Here is a 19,557-nt window from a genome sequence, read left to right as displayed (position 1 = left end):
TTGGTGGTACTGATGAAATTCCAAAAGAGTTAGAATAGCTTCAGAATCATTACCTGCATGTTACGTTCTGGGTTTCCTGTGTGACAGTCTTGTGCATGTATCAGTGGCAAAACTTGGCTATGAGTATCATCTGGACAAGGTAATTCAGAACTGAATTTACACTCTTTGATAATTAAATAACTTGTCAAAACTTCTAAATCCTACTGTAGAATTGCTTGGTTGAACTCATGTGAGCAGTCCCATAATTCCATTGGCATATAAGCTTGATTGGAAATAAATAAGTATACCTAGTCACATTGATAGCCAAATCACCCACCCACTCATTACTAGTAAAGAACTAGGATAAAAGTTTGCCTTTATAAGAAGATTTTGATAAAACTGTGAATTAATTTAACTGATTTATTATCTCTTGAAAACTAACATTCCACGTTGTGGTCAATTTTTCTGTCTGTGAACACTAGAATCTAACCATCTTTATTTTGCTTTTTGTAATTTTTTTAATCTACTTTAAAAGCTATTTTGGCTAATAAAATGCATCAATTTATAATAATTCTTCACTCTGTACTTATGCTAAGGAGCACAGATCCAAAGAACACTGAGAAACCTAGCAGAGGTAATGATTAATTAAATTATTTAACCAATGTATATTGTATAACCTATCTTTAATGTGGCTGGTAGGTGTCCAACCCACTACCATGACTTGTAATTCGAGCTCTGTTAATGTTCTATGTGGTCTTGAGCAACTTACTCAACCTTTTTATGTTGCAGTTTATGTAATATAGGGTATATACACTTACCTACGTCAGTCTTAATTTATTGTTTGCAAAGGGCTTTGAAATTCTCTATGCAGCAGCAGGAAGAGCAACACAAAGAGCTTTCCCATGTCGCAAGAGCTGAACATACTGAATCCATAGTACTTTCAACTCCTGCCATCAAAGGAGATTGGGGCCAAAACAATGACTTGATGGCAACATATTGTTCTGCTACCAAACTGCCAGGATGACCCAGTCCCACTATTTCAATATGTCAGATTTAAAGCTTTTGCAGGAGACATTTTTGTACAAATTAAAAACAAAGACGATCTCTGCTCTGTCATTAAAAGTCCTCTATATTATTCCTCTCTGTCTCTCTCTAAATATATATTTCTATGCACATATCATCATTAGTCTCAAGCCTTCCTATTAATTACCCAGAAAACATCAGTTCTATCACTATCTCAGATTTTTCTATCATGCTTCTGACTGATGCATCTTAGTACTGTAATTAGATTTCATTAAGTGTCGATGAAAAGTGGATTTCATAGTGGGGTCAGCTCTTTGCTTTTAAGAAGCTGCTTTTAAGAAAAAAGATGCTTTTAAAAAGCAATTACCTCATACTCCAGTAGATTACTTTCCGAGCAGAGTGAGACTTGGTGATTGTCTTCTAAGAGATGAGGGACTGTCCTTCAGCTTTATTTATTGTGGGTGGGAGGGTAACGAGATGTGTTTTGCATTGTGCTCCAAAATTGCCTAGATTTGGGCTCATTTAATCTCTGGTACTAAGAACAAAGGAAAGGAGCCGACATATTGTCTAAGGGGCATTTGTCTGGTAATTTAAGTCCAAAATTTAAGTTTTATAAATTATTTTTAAACAAAAACTTAATATAAATTTTTCATGAAAATAATAAAAAAAATGAAAACAATTTTGTTTACATCTAAAACATTATGTTAGAGCATTTGCAACTAGATACTACAATGTTGTACTAATATGCAAGAAACAAAAATTAAAAAGACTATAAATGAAATGGATTATAAAACAGAAGTGAGACTAACTAGTGGAGTACAAAAGGCAAAAAAAATGGAGAACACAGTTTTTGTTTTTAATAAGCAATGATATTTGTAACTGTTAAATAGATTTGTTTAATAAAATGCAATTTAAGTTGGCAATGTAATGCTCTATACAGATTCCCCTTCACCCATACATAAATTATTTTGGGATACAAATATTGTGCAATGGGACTTCAGGCTGAAGGGTAACTAATAAAGTGTAGTTTTCTGAAAAACTGTGGTAAATAAAACTGTCAAACAGAAAGAGCACTTATGGATCTAGCGTCAGAGTGTACCCCATCACACATGATTTCTCCTCCAAGAATTTCAGACCAATGCTCCTCTTGTCTGAGAAATTGTCAGGAGTAGCCCATCTGGCACATACTATTTTTGTATCCAACAAAGGTTTAAACTGAAAACAGAAGTCTTAATATCAGAGGGGTAGCCATGTTAGTCTGTAACCACAAAAACAACTAGGAGTCCGGTGGCACCTTAAAGTGCCACTGTCTGAACAGTTGTACTTTTTGATGCTAGCTTTCTCTTCATGCTTACTACACAAGACTAAAAAAGAGAAATGTCATTAATGCTTCTACAAAAACAATGAGGAGTCTGGTGGCACCTTAAAGACTAACAGATTTATTTGGGCAAAAGCTTGTGTGGGTAAAAAACCCACTTCTTCAGATGCAAGAAGATGATGTATCTAAAGGAGTGGGGTTTTTTACCCATGAAAGCTTATGCCTAAATAAATCTGTTAGTCTTTAAGGTGCCACCAGACTCCTCATTGTTTTTGTAGAAGCATTAATGACATTTCTCTTTTTTAGTCTTGTGTAGTAAGCATGAAGAGAAAGCTAGCATCAAAAAGTACAACCGTTCAGACAGTGGCACAATCTTTCATTACAAGAGCAATGACCTAACATTTTTGGTTTTCATGACACTTAAGCTCTTCAGGGCAGGGAATGTCATTAGTTTTGTGTATAGCTCAGCACACTGTCACTGAAAAACAAATACAGAGTAAATCTAAGATTTTTGTTAAAGACTGATATTTTTGGACCACCTAGTGTTGGCTGCTTGGTTTGTTGCATCAGAAAAACTCCATTTAAATGCCAGTGCCATTTATATCATAGTAATTCAGGGCTTAAAATTAAAAAGGTAAATATACCAACATGATAGAAATACATGCCCTTTTAATGCAGTTTCCTGGCCACGACCAACAGGACTCCAATCCTCACAACCAGACAGAGAGATCAGAAGTAGGAATTCTAGGCCACTGCCTCATTTGGAGTGGGAGATGGAGGGGAGAAAGCCAGTATTCAGCAAATTAGGTGTCCCAAATGGCAGTTGCTTTGCCCTTATCAAAAAGTACTGACCACGGAGGTTAAGAGGAATAGGAATTCTGGGTCTCTATTTTCAAAAACCTAATTAAAGGAAACGGAAATTTACATTTGTATTTACTTTGGGCCAGCTGTTTTCTGGCATTCAGGACAATATTCTGGAATTTCTACTCCTTTGTCCTGAAACACACAGCTCAGTCTTATTTTATAAACTTCATGGTTTGGCATCTCGTGATGTGTAAAACTGAGGTTAGTTAAACACTTTTTCCTAAGGAGTGTCAGATCGTAGGCACGTGGTTCTAAATACACAGAACTCTGACAACTTCTAGATCTGTTTTTCCATCATGGTTTCCTCGACAACAATCTGCTGCCAAGGGTGGATGTGATTAGTAAAAGGTGCTGGCCCTTTGTTCCACAAAATTCGTATTCATTTTTCTAATAGCATCGGAGACAGAATGGAGATAGACAGGGCCAGATTTAGGGGCAAGCAACCCAGGTGACCGCCTGGGGTGCTGGACTTGGGGGCCACCAAGCTCGCAGTGCTGTTTTTGTTATTAGGGACAAAAGGGGAAATAGAATGTTTGAAGTAAAATGTTTCAGGTATTCTGTACATGGATTCATTTTTCACTAACCTCCTAGAATGTTCTGGACCTCTGTAGAATCTTGTGGAACATGCCAGACTTTCTGAGAACTACATTTTCCTTGAACCTCCTAGAATGTTGTCTGACATGCCCTTGCGGGTATATGGGGGTGGGGCGTCATCTGTCAGTCAGTGAGATATAAGAACGATGTGAAGTGAAGTGAAGTCCAGGTGCGATATTGTGTTTTAAGACTCGAAGAATGTAAGTAGCAGCTAATAAAGGACATATTTAATATCTCTGACATCTATTGAACCCCTATCTACACAACAATATAAAAGAAATACTATCCCTTCTTTTGTCACACTTAAAACATAATGTTTGATGACTTTCTAAGACTGTGGAACATCGACTTTTGCTCTCCCTACTACTGTCTGTTTTCCCCCCTAGAAAATAAAAGATGCTCCCAAAGAAGCCTTCAAGAGTACAGGAAGCAAAAAGCTCAACTGCAATCTGGTTTGCAGCAAGGGGCAAATTTGATGGGAAAATAGCTGAAACAGAATAACATAGACAGTAGCGATGATCTCAGTGCAGAAGAAATTGAGAAGTGAAGCATAAATGATGGAAGCCCTATTACTAAGGAATTAGCTGATTTACCTGAAGATAAAGAATGGAAATGTGAGGAAAGTGATGGAGAATTGTCCAGTTTTCCTGGCGGCGTAAAGGAGAGTGATGATAAAGAAGAATGTGGCTCACATGAAAAGGAGTGAAATGATAAAGAAAAATCAGCTTTGCATGATGACAGAAACAGCAAGGAGAAAGACTGCACACCACAAATCGATACATCAGATCCTGCTTTATGACTAGCACTCCTAAACTCTACTGATATTGATCGTACAACTTTGAATGGGCCGGGAAAAATCCAGGATATGATGTTTCCAGTAAATGAGCAGAAACAACACTTCTCAAAGTCACACTGCGAAAGAATACTCAAAAATGGTGAGCAACTGAATTGGCATTGGCTAGTTTACTCAAAATCGACTGACGAAGGGTTCTGTTTTTATTGCAAAATATTTGACATGAGTGCACTTTCCACGTACAATTACTGGCATAACTTAGCCGATGCTCTGAAGCAACATGAAAAGTCACCTGGCCATTTTACAGCCTACTCCAAATGGATGGAGGTCAAGTCCAGGCTCAAGCTGAAAAATGCATGGATGCAGAAAACTGCGTATTATTAATGTAGAAACCCAGCTTTGGAGGAACGTGCTCAAGTGTCTGATCTCAATTACCCTCTCCCTTGTAAAGAATAATTTGGCTTTCCGGGGCTTGTCAGATAAGCTGTTCACTGAACATAACGGTAATTTCCTTGGTTTGGTAGAGCTCCTTGGGAAATACGACAATGTCATGCGTGAGCACGTACACTGATCAGATCGCTATGAACTATTACTGCCGCAAAACAAAATGAATGGACTGACCTTATGGCAGTGAAAGTGCTTGATAACAAAGCCTGGCAAAGCGAAATACTACCCATAACAATGGACTGCACTATAACATTAGTTATAGTGAAAAGATGTCATTTACAGTAAGATTTGTTGACGACGAGGATGGCTGTATCCAAGTAAAGGAACACTTCATCTGTTTCTGGTCTGTGGATGACTCTACTAGAAAAGGCCTAACAGAACTGTTTATGAACATTTTGAATGAGAATAAAATAAAAGTTCAGGATTGCCACAGCCAAGGCTACGACAACAGCATGAATGTGACGGGAAGAAACGGTGGTGTCCAGGCAAGGATCCTTGCTTTCAATCAAGAGCTTTCTCCTTGTGGCTGCCATCCCCTCAACCTGGTTGTGTCAGATGCAGCGTCATTTTCTTTAGATCCAGTATCTCTCTTCAGAGTACTGAAAAGGATATACATCCTGTTTTCAGCATCAACTATCAGGTGTAAGATCCTCACAGACATTACAAATATGACCATGAAGTCACTAAGTGACACTTGCTGGGAGAGCCTCATTGACAGCATAAGGCAACTGAGGTAGCAAGTAATTGAGGCTGACAATGCCCTGATGGAACTGGCGCAATTGAATAAAGCCGAAGCTGGAATCCAACAAGGAGCAAAGCCTGGCAAACCGGATCATTGACTTCAAATTTCTGATCTCAGTTGTGGTTTGGCACAATATCCTGTTCCAAGTAAACGTTGTAAACAAAGCACTACAGATTTAGTTGATGGACATCGCAACTGCTACTACTTTGATGAGAAGCTGCTTTGATTTCATTGTGGCCTACAGAGACAACGGATTCGAAGATGCCATCACTGTTGCCAAAGAAATGGCGGAAAACGTAGGAATTGAGCCTGTCTTAAAGGAAACTTGCATTCTTCAGAAGAAGAGAGTTTGGTTATGAGGGCAGAGATGAGATGATCGGAAGCTCAGAAGAAAAATTCAAGAGGGAGTTTTTTTGCTCGCTTGTTGACACTGCTCAACTGTCCACTGAAGAAAGGTTTGGATAAATGAAGCACCATGAAAAGACCTGTTTTTTTTTATAATGACCTTAGGAAGCTGCCAGTGGACAGGAAAACACTCTTGAACAATTGTACAGACTTTCACCAGATGCTGACACATGGGGAATGTTCTGACGTCAATGATAAAGACCTCTATGCCAAACTGGACAACATCCATCACATTTTGCCACATGGGAAGCACTCTCCACTCCAAGTTCTTCAATTCATTCATGATGCAGAGCTGAAGGACACTTTTCCTAATGTGTGGATAGCTTTGAGGATTCTGCTCATGCTGCTGGTCACAGTTGCAAGTGATGAGCGCAGTTTTTCAAAGCTCAGGCTCAATAAAACGTATCTTCAATGGATCGATGGCCAATGAGAGACTGATATCACTTGCTATTTTATCACATGAAAATGCCATTGGCCAGTCTTTGGATTTCTCTGATGCTGTGCTTCAGTTTGCGAGGGCAAAGGGGAGAAAAGCAACCTTTTGAACTAACAGACTAGGGTTAACATTCTGAGGCTGTCACCTACTGTAACACAAGTTAACAATGGCCCACCCAATGCTGGTGCACAGTTCAATTTCTTGATGTAGTTTCAGTTATTCTTAAAATTATAAAGTTTCTGTAAGCTTAGAGGAAAAAAAATTTATTTCCTATATATGACATGAATAAATACAGATTTACAGATCCTAGTGTGCAAATTTATTGTCGTGTATGTCAGGGATAAATCATGCATGCAAATCGTGCATCAAAGTTGTGAAATGGGCAATAAATGCAATTAAAAAAATGGCATTCAGGACAGTTTAACAAGTGGCAGGAAGGGGATGCTGAAGATGCTCCTGGCCTGGGATGCCATTTGGTCTAGGGCCGGCCCTGGAAATAGAATCATTTTTTTCTCAAGTCTGGTGGGTGGTATGAGATGGATTGTACTGACCCTTTGTCCCGAGGACATCCAACAATGCTAGAGATCAGTTAGTTATGTATGCTTGTATCATTCTGAATAAAATAGTTGTTTTTGAGATAGAGTCACTTCCAGACTCTCCAGTTCTTTTAACTGTCTTTACTTTCTCCAAATAAAATTTCTCACAGCATCAAAGACACTTTTAGATACTCCAGAAACGAAGAATGAGTCAGAAAGGGAAAAATCTGAATCCAAACTAGTCTTTTAACTGTAACTCTGATCTAGGGTTCACCGATCCATAAAATATTTGCCAAATACCACAACAACTATTCAGTGAATACCAATGAAATTAATCAAAGAATAGTATTTCAAACACTATTCGAACAGCTCTACTCTGCTACTCACACTACATATGTCCATATTTAATTAAGCCTAAAAAATGTGATGAACTGAAAGCATTCAATCACACAACAATAATTTTATATTGTCCCAAGTACACAGTGCTTCAAGGGGGTGATTGGTCAATGATTCGGGAGTTTCACTGGGAATAAAGCATGTGGGATGTCAACTTAAGGTAGCTCTTTGGGTTTTATATCAATGTGTGAGATGGCAAACCTTCTTGAAAAGAGAACTTTTTCCTGAGAAATCAAGCATCATATTAAAGCTACATAAGGAAGAACATTCCAATGGGGATGTGGAAAGGGCTAACCTGCTTCATTTTATTTAAAAACCACAGACATCAAAATACCTATTTATATAAATACATTGGGAGGAGAGAGAAACAATACCAAGGGGGGAAAATGCTACCAACATTCTTTCATTCCTCCTTCTGTTGGTGTCAAGACTTTTCAGGTACACACTACAGTTTTTAACAACATTTAGTAAAATACAGCCTGAAAAGTTATGTTGTTTTTTAATTTTTTTAAACTAAGCCTTCTTTATTTGATACTTTTTTCTTCTCCACCCATCTAACACTTAGCAGAACTTCACTCACCGCTGGACTACATTTAGCTGGAATTTAAAAAAAAAAAATCACTTAACTTGGAACTGTTTAATCTTCCACCTTCAGCTTTTTGTAACAGAAATTAAAAGCTGATACCACCAAGCTGAAAATTAAGAATTGCTGGATCTTGGCAATGAGCTAGGTAAACTGCAAATAAATTACATTTAAAACTACTTTTTAGAAGCTAACCTAGTAGTACAGTAGTGACTTTGCACCGCCATAGGGGAAACCTGGGTTCAATTCTAAGTGCTTGCTTTTGGGGCCAAGAGATGCTAGTGAAACAGTGATCATCTCCTTTGGGTATCGGGGAGAAGGCAATAAATAAATAAAGAGAGTATTTTTTATATCTCTAACAAAAACAATCCCCACCTTGACTGAACAAGTAGAACTGACAGAAACAATTAGAAGGATTAAATACTTTTCTCTACAAAATAATCAAAAAGTTAAATGGATGTACCCTTAAAACTGTATTCCTACTCTGAAAAATGACTATAACAGTTATAAAAATTATATAATCTATATAAACTATAAGAATTGGCAGATTCTTACTCAGCTTATCTGCTCTCTGTGTGAATCTAGAACTAAATCAAAGCTGACTAACAATGATTTTTACAACTTTTTAATGCTACAGTGCCAATGAAACTCTTGGAGAGCGAGCTGGATTCTCCTCTAGCTCCTGCACCATAATCAAAATTGTTAGTTCTGAATGAGGAATTCTCACTGTTGCAGTGTTGCCACTCTGGTGATTTTACTAGAAGTCTTGTGATATTTGTCTTTTTCTTAAAGCCGCAACCTCTGATGTCATGTTATGTGAGCTTTCATTTTCAAAAGTAAGTACATTTCTAGCTATCATGGTTTCAAAAAAGCTTGACAATGTGAAAGGCAAAAAACCCAGAAGTCAAACAGAGCCCTAAATTAATTATTTTTTAAGTTTTTGTGAATTTTGAATGCATAGATTTTGAATTTGTGATGTATAGGTAACAAAGAATTTAGGCTTGACTTTCAGATTGAGTTTGGAAGTAGGAAGTAAAAAAACAAACAAAAAATCATTTTTTTTATATGTAAAGAGAGGAAATCTGATCTTAAATGGTATTTGAACAAAGTCATTTTCAGACTAAAACCACACTTCAAGGATATTCCACATTATATTTTAGTGGTTCAATAATACAATGGCTTAGATGGTGAAAGACATAAATGCCACATGGCCACTTTACATTTTATTTTATGATGCTGCTCCTGCTATATCAAAACGTACATATTGTTCAAACCGCATACAAATATGTCACAAGGAAATTGTACACTGGGACATTTGCAACAAAGTTTCATAATTAATCAGGGTTCCAGAATTTCCTAACAGAATAGGGAGTGTGTGTGTTTTAAAAAACATATGTACTGTACAAAGCAACACACAACCATGGGTGAGGAAGACTGTGGCAAGGTCAGAATCAATTGCAGTACTTACAACTATCATCTATGAGAGAGGTTTCATATAAAATTCCCTTCGTCAAAGGATGACTATACACCTAAAACCACATTTAAAAAAAATACTGGAAGCTTCTATAGAGTAAAAGTTCAGTGAGGAGATGTCAATAAGCAGACACCCCCACTCAAAAAAAAGAAAAAAAAAAAAGAAGTCATATTGCTTTTAAGTAGGATCCTACTTCAAGTTACTGTACAGTGCAGTTTAATGCTTAATTTCAGTGTCAGAGATATACTTTGCCTTTCAAATATACTCAGAAGAACTACGTAGTAGCCCACATATTTTCTGCTTCAGTAAAATCCAGATTTAGATGCCAATCTCAATATAATTTTTTTAGCATCTTAAAAACAAATAATAATAATATAGGATACATTTGTGCCAGCCTTTATTTAATATTTTTGTCACCAATTTCTACTTGTCACATGAAATTGCAAGAGGTAAATTATCTTTCACACTTTCCTCAAGTGTAATAAAATAAAGAGAAGACATTAAATTACTCTACTTTGGCATCTAGTTTTGGTCTTGTAACTCTAGGTTCTCGTCGAGCCTTGTTAGAGGAAAGAACATGATTTCTCCCCTCAGGCGTTCTTTCCCTGAAGGCATTCACTTCTCAGAAAAGGAAGTCAAGGAACAGTTAACTACTGAATCCTCCTGGGAAGCAACAAGTTCCAGAGAACAGGACACGTCAAGCTAGGAGTCAGGAGACCTAGATTCTATGTGTGGTTCTCCTACTGCTTCAAGTGTATGACTTTGAAAAAGTCTTTTTTAGTATTTCCGTGCCTGATTTTGCCCATCGGGAAAATAGGAATAAAAGGAGTGCATACCCCTTTGACAAGCACTTTGAAGTCTGCTGATGGAGAGCTAGGCATACAGCTCTGTAACTGAGTCAGTCTTGAGATTTCTTAAACATACACCCTTTTTTTGTTTGTTAATCATGTTGTAAAATCATGTCAGGTTTTTACAGATCACTTAGATGACTGTTTTCGTTATCATGACTGTAAGCTCCTCCTGATACTGGACCTGGGGTGAAATCCTGGCATCATTCAGTCAATGGGAGCTTTGCCAGGTTTCCACCCCAGTCTTCTAATTGGCTTAAAAAGCCATGTACCTCTATGGCACCATGTAAATAGTAGTAGTTGTTTTTTTTTTAAACCATCAATTAATCTTCTCTATTTTGTGGACTATATTACTTAAAACTCTAGTACACTGTCACAATGCTTTTTGGTCTACTCAACTGCACTGAAGAGGACAAGAGAAAAAGTAGAGTTGTCAACAAGGAGTCATTCCTGTTTCTATTCCTAAACTTCTTTCTTCACTCTCTCTTACATTTGGGTACATTTCCTTCTGCTTTTCCTTTGCTTTAATAAATCATACTTCAAGGAAGGAGTGCTTGCTAGTCTCAAAGAATTAAGAGGTCATAGTACAGCTTGAGGCCAATCTAATATCTTTAGATTCAGAGGAAAACCACCCAGTTGTGCTGATGGAAACAAGATTCCTTAAAGGCAAATCCCATTTTGCTAGCAATATTGCTTCCAATTTAGCATCACCACTACATGCAACTATGGCAGACTAGAGCAGCAAAAAGCACAATGACTACAAAAGAAATACAATGCGAAAGACTGGTCTTTTAAAGTAACATTTAAAAACACTTTTCAAATTCAGTTCAGATAAGTACAGAAAAAACACAGGTGGCTAAACACTCTGGATTTTGTCCCGAAGAGTATATCACTTACCTGTTATTACACTTCTCTGAAGGCTGTATCTTGAACTGATCCAGGCTGCTGGGTCATGAGACCTCCAGTCATGCTTCAAAAGGGCTTTCAAAGGTTCCAGAATTTATTGAAAGCTCCCCCGTTTGAGAGAGCAGCTTTGAGCCAGGAGAGGGAGTGGTGTTATATACGATGCATTATAACCCCAAACTATTTAATCCTTTTTGACCAAATAAATTTAACCTAGGAAACAGTATGACAGGCATAGCCTAACTCAGTTCACAGCTTCTTCTTCTTGCCTCAGGGACACTTCTGCAAATAAGAAGTCTGCAGACTGCTAGGTCCCCGGTCTGAAGGGGTGGATGGGTGTTCATGTGTATATTAGTATGCATATATGCTGGCGAATTTTAGGTTATTAATTTAATATGAATTAATGATCAAGGATTCAAAATGGATACCACCACCCACAACTCACCCCTTCTTCACCATATTAAACCCTCTTTTACAACATTGTACTATTTCCTAAGAACTAGCATTGAGAAAATGTCTAAAAGGTGTCTAAATGTTCCAATGTTTATGCCTGAGAGGCCCACTCTCTTTTAGCTACTAACAGGGCCAGGTTTCTGTTGGTTAACGTGTAGGTCCACAGAGATGGTGGAACCAGAGGAAGCAATATAACATTGCAAACCTAATTTCCACAAAATAGATTGGGGGGTGGGGAGGAAGGGGCAGGGAACAGGGGTAAATATCTCAAATTACTGCACCAAACCTTGGTCTCATTGAATTCTACGGCAAAACTCTGACGCCAGTGAGTCCAGGATTTAGCCCATTACTATCCTGTAAAACCTTCTGGTTCTCAAAAAAAACATCAAAGGAATCTGTAGACAGAGGAACTCAACACTAAAAAGCATGTGGCATTTTGTTATCTGTGTTCCATTACCTTATTAGTGTGTGTCATGACCTTAATGTTATTTTAAACACAGAATGTGAGGGAAAATGTTTCTGAACTACCCACAAATTATTTTTAGCATTGTAAAAATTCGTTGAGTGGAGTAAACACTAGTTGCTGTTTAAAATATTGTTGTTTCATTTGCACATCTATGTAAAAATCTGGGTCAAACTAAAATAATTGCCATGTGGACCAAAGAACAGGAGGGGTGCATATGTACTGAGACTCAAGCTCTACTTACCCCTCCCAATACCAAGCAATCGGAATGTACAGTTTAAAATAGGAAATGCCTTTAAAAAATTAATCTTCCCCAAATTTAACACTCCTGATCCAGCACCACAATTCTTGGCCAGAACCAGGTATGTCAAGTCTCAGCAGAGTACATTCTTAACAGTTATTAAAAACCCATTAGAAACAGGGGTTTAAAATGGAAAGATGAAACAACCTTAGGCCTGATCCTGCAATGGTATCTACTAGCATGGTTCCCTGTGCTCATGTGGGGGTCCTGCTAAAGTCAATTGACTCTACATGGATGTAGAGCTCCATGCTAAATATATCACTACAGGAACAAGATCACATATATTATTGTAAAAGTTACGTAAGGCAACAATGTTTCTCATTAAATAAGAAACTTTACCATCAGTACCAGAGAAAAAGGAGCTGATGATCGGATGCTATGAAAGTTTCTCCCTATAGAAATAATTGTAGCTATCCATACACAGTTACGGCTCACAGCTGCTTCCTTAGGTAGGAGAAGGTGTCCTGAAATTTCTGGAGGCCTTATAACCCAACACTGTGGATCTCTCCAGTGATACATTCTTTTAGAGAAATAGTAGTACACTCCAACAGAAATTCTTTAAACAAGCACAGGTTACTCATTGAAATTCCTCCATACTTAAAATGAAAACTCAACAAACATTTTATGTACCACATTCCTCACTTTTTTTTTTCTTTTTCCTAATTCTGGCTGGGCTTTCTTGAAATGCCTGGCCTGTCCATTAACCTCTAGGTACTTGGAGTAACTTAAAATGGAATACTGTCAAAATACTTTTAAATTACAAGTGTAGAAACAGTGTGCTAGGAGAAGTTACTACAATAACTTGAAGGTTGAAAAAGCTGCATGGGAAATCTTTGTAATGTATGCTCATTTCAGTTATACAAAGGACCACGGAAATTTATAGTAGTTTTGTGCTATGTTAATGGCACTTGAAATGACTCAAAAATATTCTATAGGGTGGGAATTTCATCTGTTGACATTTAAACATGACAAAATAAATGCCCCAGTTATCACTATTTGTTATAACCATTCACAATAAAAGGATATGACGACTTAGAACATGGACTTTTTGTCCTAATTGGAATGTTTAAATAAGTTCATATTCAAGAAGGGAGAGAACTAGTTTATAAGACTGAATTTATTTTATGGGTTAATAAATAAGGTAAAATTTCACAGTGATAAAATCAGACATATTATCATCCTTGGTTAACAAAATCAGGGTTTTTGTTTGTTTGTTTTTAAAGCATATTCCCCTTTTCTCCCATTTCCCTCACCTCCTAAAAATTTACTGTTGTAAATTTTACTCTTCTGATGGATATAGTTTTACTTTACAAATAGTTGGCAGTATTTGACTATTATATAATTTTTAAATGAAAACTCAAGTTCTTTAAAAAAATAAAACTAATTTGTTTTCAAGCTGTTGTATAAAGGCCATCCTTGCCAGGAGAAAATGGGCAGAGCCAATTAACATGAGCTGTGTTGTAGAACAGTACATTTATTAGTATATCAGTAAACCTGATGATCTCCTTTCTCCATTCATTGAAGTTAACAGGACTTCTCAGATTCTTAACATGTTTAAGTGCTTTCCCAGATTCGGCTGATGATATCATTTTTTAGAATGCTGTCATTTCAAGAAGAGATACAAAAAAGCAACATCTCTTTCTCAGAGATCTATGTGGTTGCACTGTATTGCCAACAATAAAGTGGCAAACTTTTTAGTATAGAGATTGACCTTTTGTGAAGGTCAATACAAGCTATGTTGGTAAAAGTATGCAAACTAACAAGTCAAGGAAAAATGTTTTTAAACAGTTTTGTATTTATTTAATAAATATTTTCCAATATCAATTTTTTTCAGTGTGTTACTGTCAAATATTTCTTAACAGTTAAAGGTAACTATTGTCGGGCAACATGAAAACAGTTAGATGTGAGCAGGAAGTCAAGATTCTGAGGAAGACTATGTTTTGTATTCTGAACACTGCTAGTCAGCTACAGGACTTGGCACTTCCCATTTTATGCAGAGATCTTCTACTTCATCATCCTGACAGCATCAGTGTTAGTCAGATCACCGGCTGCTTCCACAAAATATACCAGCTGAAAATTTAAATTACTAAAATTTTGGGGGCATGTGAGTTTTTAAGCACAGATTACATTTCTCCCCTAAAGTAATACATGTACATCAGTTCAGCCATTTTTCAAGTTGGTAAATATTATTGGTTTCAGATATTTAAAAAACTCATTTTCAAATTATATATATTTAGAAACCAACCTTGCTGATATTTGATCTTATGAGCTAATGTCTTTTTGTATTTTCTTCCAAAGAAAAGAAAATTACCAATTTCAAAGTCTGAAAAAAAATCTATTCAGCATGCAAAAAATGACATAACCATTTATCTACAAGGCCCATATATTGATGAAACATTACAGTGAGATTGAAAATCATAAGCTGCTTTGATCTCTCTATGCAAATGTCTCACATCTACACACTAGAAGAGAAAGACTTTTTATTTGTTTTTGAAGAGGGACTATTTTAGTCCCAAGAGTATAACTTCCTTTAAAAGAAAGTAAATCCAGTGCACCATAATGCTGCATGGAAATTAACATCTTATAGGAATGCTACAGGGGATTTACCTTTAAGTAAGGTAAGTGTTTGGGCCCGTTTCTCAGACTTCTCTTAAATTCTGTTTTTTGGTTTATTGGTTGATTAGTTGTTTTTGTTCATGCACTTTTGTCACTGAAGTTGCTGTAGCTTCCTCAAACACACTACAGTGTCTCCCACACATTAAGTAGCTCTTAAAACCAAAACGGAAATGTTTTTAAATGTTAAGATATTTAAGATCTAGCAATCTCCATAAAAGCAGGGAAATTCAGAATCAATCCTAACTCAGTGCACTTCACAGGCATTACTTGACATTTAGGGCCACATCTTGGCATCCAGCTCTTAGTGTGAGGCAAATGCAGCTTGAGAGCCCTGGGCTGGTGTGATTTAGTGGCCTCTGAGCTCTATTTGGATCCCAAGGGTTGTATTGCAACTTCCTGGCCAACAACCTAATCTACTTCCTATGTGATTCTGTCCTACGCAAGCACTGAAGTCAAGATGATGGGCAGTCCCAACTGTGAACTGAGAATGAGCAGGGAGGGTCTAATTTCCTTGCTTTTACTGACTGCAGTAAGGCCTAACGTTATTTATTATTTAACATTTCTAGATTTAATGTAGATATTCATGTTTTTCATTAGTTAAAAGAAAATTTAAATAAGAAATGTTCTATAACCACTGGGTACTTTTAATAGGATTTGTTAGAAGCAGCATGACACAAACATGCAATTCATTCTCCCATGGTACAATTAATTATTGAGACACTGTAACAATAATATTTTCAGCAACAGCCTAAACAGCATATGCCTAAAACAACACTAAAAGAGAAATGTAAGAACCATTTTATCATTAAATCATGCAATGATTTATTGCCCTTTTACCTAGTAACATGTTACTATGCTTATGGAGATATATTTCATCAAAATGTTAATGTGGTCTCCCTTCATAACGAGCAGACCATCTATATCCTATTATGTATAAGAACTAACTCACAGCTCTTAGTCTGTTTACAGGTACTTTGTAGTTTATAACAGGAAATGGTGTGCCACCTCTTGATTAATAAAAACATGTACAACTATTATCTTTAAACCTACAGAACTATTCAGTTTTATTACTCAGGTAATTTTAAATGACCAAATGCTTTCTTAAGATTCTTAGTTCTGCTTTTTTTTGTCTGAATTCTTGGAAAACAATCATTTCATACTATCTTGATTTTGGTATGAAAATTTGAACCACTAAATCATTATATTAAAGAGTAAAAGCAACTTCCACAGCATGTTTTTCTCACCTTTTCGGTCAGGTTTGAGGTTCCGATCCACTGGTGGTGGTTCACATTCTGCAACAGGTACTGGCCTTCTGGGAGGGGTCTTTGGACTGGACCTGAAACCCATGTGAGCGGGTGGAGGGACTTGCATTCCAAATAATGAAAAATCAAATGTGCCTGGTGTCATAGGTACATAGTTTGTGTCTTGGATGGGTTCAGTAAAGCTGCTGGAATGCTGCCGTGGTGGAGAGTTAGGATTCATTGGGACATAGTTTTCATCCAGTTCTTCACTTGAAACACTTCCCACTGTGAACGTGCTTCTGTTTTTCTAGAATTAACATACATTTCCTTTAACAACAAAATAATCAGTTATGCTATCAGCTGTGAAATCAGATTCATGTTTTAATCTCATCTACTAAAAATACTGTGTAAGTCTACACCCTGGTTTTGTACTACAGAACTCAGAACATGCAAATGTTTTGTCAGTATAGTCTCAAGTCAGATCAAATCATACTTACAAAGCCTTCCAGTGAGCTAGCTCTGTCATTTGGAAATGATCGTGGAATATCATAGCAGTCTTGAGAACTAATATCTAGAGAATGAAAGGGGTGAAAGTAGGTATTTATTTTCTCATCTCAGTACCTGTCATGTATGTACATTAGACCAGTTTTCCACAGTTTCTGTAGTTGTTTACTATCTGCTATATGATGGTGCAGAGTGGTATAAAGGTTTTGCCAATCTAAGTTTGGGGTGCCTGCACTACTTATCAGCAAAGCTTCTATCTACTGTATAAGTCACACTTTAAAGATCTGATACTGACATTTTCCAGGGCCAGAAACAACTGATGCATCCTGTTGAAAAGCTGGGAGGTCCCATTCTAAATGGTACAAAATATCTATATTTTGTTTGATCTATATTTATATTTGATCTATATCTATCATAACAGATTTTGAGATCTCGGTGTTTCACATGCAGTTCTACTTGGAAAAGTGACTTTAAAAATAGAATTGTGGGTCAGAGGTTTTTCGACAGAATGCTTTTCTATTGGAAATTGCTGATTCAACAGAATTAAAACATTCCATGGAAACACGTAAATTCCATCAAAACTTTCAAAGGAAACTTACCTGATTTCCTGCCAGCTCACCTGCCTGTCTCCTTGGCAGCCCAGCCTTCCAGGGCCTCCAGCAACTTGGCAGGCCAGCTCTCCAACTGGCTCGCTGGTGCACTGGCAAACCAGTCGACCAGCTAACCTGGAAATTTTCAAAAATATCCATTTTGGTTTTTCCAAAATGGAATTTTTTGAAAATTTCCATTTCATGTGAAATTCCACATTTCCAACCAGAATGAAATATATTTCCAATGAGGCAGAAATTCTAGTTCTTGCCTCTACTACGAGTTCCAGCCCAGGGACCCTACAACACACAGCCAAGGTCTGTTTTTAAATGTTGTAATTTTGAAATACTAATTAAGTCTTTCCATCAAACAAAACATTAAAATTATATCCGTATAACTATATCATCAATTCCTTTTTTGTATTTTGCCTTAAAATGTTCCCTCCCCTACCCAATTCCTCTCCCCAAAGGACTTCTCTTTTAAGATCCCTCACATATAATTAATATTACACTAATTGGTTTAATAATTTATATTAACATTACATTGTTATGCTCAGTTGTCTCAGAAAACTAAGACATCCATTAGAGCAACATCAGAGACATTTACAAGATTAATGGAATGGATTTCTCTATATTTGACTGGAGATGTAACAACTCCATCTCCCAACCTTTCCATTGTTATTAAAAACAGAAATGTATATTGCTTTTGATATTTAATTAATCTTAGCTTGAAATAGAAAAAAGACAGAAAAACTGTAAGTGGCAAGTTTTTCCTTAGGCAGAAGCAGCTGGATGTTAAGAAATATCCAAAAATGTGTTAAATGTCATATGAAAAATAATAAGTATACTTTAAAGTCCAGAAATACAAACATTTTAATTATTATATTTCCATTTTTTTCTAGACAAACTGCATTACATATATTTAATCATAGGGAGGTAAAAATATTTTTTATACCAGCAGAAATAAAGGTATGGGTTTATCTAGACTCATAGGGCCTACAACAGTCCCCACAGAAGTCAATGGGACTCTTTCTAATTACCTCAATAGGAGCAAGATGGGGCTATTAGAAACTAACCTTATACTGAATGATTGAGATCAAAAAGTGTTAAACTCCTTTAATGAACTTGATAATAACAAACAGAATTAATTCTCCACTATTTGACCCTCTTTTTTAAAAGATTTCTAGGATTTTAATGATACTTTGCAATAGAGATATCCTTAATCAAGACCCCCTATGCTTTGCTACTTTGTTTCCATAGTCTAAGTTCTTTTATTTCCACAGCTACACGCTTTTTCCTTTTGAAGACTATCTTCAATTGGAAAAATTTTAGTAGTAACAAGCTTGGTGTCTAAAGACCACCCTTCAATACCTTTGTGATGGGGTGTACTCCCCACTTTGGTTCTGAGAGGAATGAATTAGACCAGGTGAGCCCAAGCAGCCAATTAAGCAGCAAAAGAGGGAGATATAGGCTGAGTGGAAAGCCCTGATTAGAGAGAAGCTCACCTGAGCAAAGGTGGGCTGAGCTAGCATAAACACAGGAAGCTGGCATCAGAAAAGGCTTCCGGGAGGAAGTTTGCAGTGACCTCCTCTTTAGTAGAAAGGGAAGGAAGGAACCCAAGGAAAGAGTACAACCCTGGGGAGGTCTGGCCCTCAGAGAAGGGTCTACACTGAAGAGAGCATGGTGGACAAGAGAGCCTGTGGGACGCAGGGTAGGAAGCAGCCCATGGAGTAAGCTGCAAGGTTGGGGACTGAACAGACCTTGGCTGTGTGTTGTAGGGTCCCTGGGCTGGAACCCATAGTACATGGTGGGCCCAGGTTCCCCTACCAGCCACTCAGGGAGTGGCACCCTGGGGCAGTGAACAGGAAGACTGTCTGAGACATTACTGGAGTGACATTGCCAGGGCAGCGGACGTGAGGATTGCCTCATGCTCTTTTGTGGCAAGAGACTTTGAAAAATCACCCAGGAAGGGGAAACCGTTGTGATTTGGCTGGAGGGCTGAGGCTGCAGTAGCTCCTGGAGCGACAGGGGCTGCAGACAGAGAGCAAGAC

General features: G+C 37.2%; 1 protein-coding gene across 8 annotated transcripts in view; it reads right to left on the bottom strand.

The window, feature by feature from the left end:
• The window catches only part of GAB1 (GRB2 associated binding protein 1), a 138,096-nt gene that overhangs the window by 12,164 nt on the left and 106,375 nt on the right, over positions 1-19,557 (bottom strand). For all 8 annotated transcript variants that reach the window (XM_074950924.1, XM_074950927.1, XM_074950922.1 and 5 more), the window contains 2 exons: positions 16,913-16,986; positions 16,419-16,722 (listed from right to left, as the gene is read on the bottom strand). In XM_074950924.1, the coding sequence (XP_074807025.1) occupies positions 16,419-16,722; positions 16,913-16,986 (378 nt within the window). The remainder of the gene's footprint in view (positions 1-16,418; positions 16,723-16,912; positions 16,987-19,557) is intronic.

This window comes from Natator depressus, chromosome 4 (assembly GCF_965152275.1).
Source record: "Natator depressus isolate rNatDep1 chromosome 4, rNatDep2.hap1, whole genome shotgun sequence".
In the NCBI taxonomy this organism is placed as follows: domain Eukaryota; kingdom Metazoa; phylum Chordata; order Testudines; family Cheloniidae; genus Natator; species Natator depressus.
The sequence above is the reverse complement of the archived record's forward strand: the minus strand, read 5'-3'. Positions and strand labels throughout refer to the sequence as shown.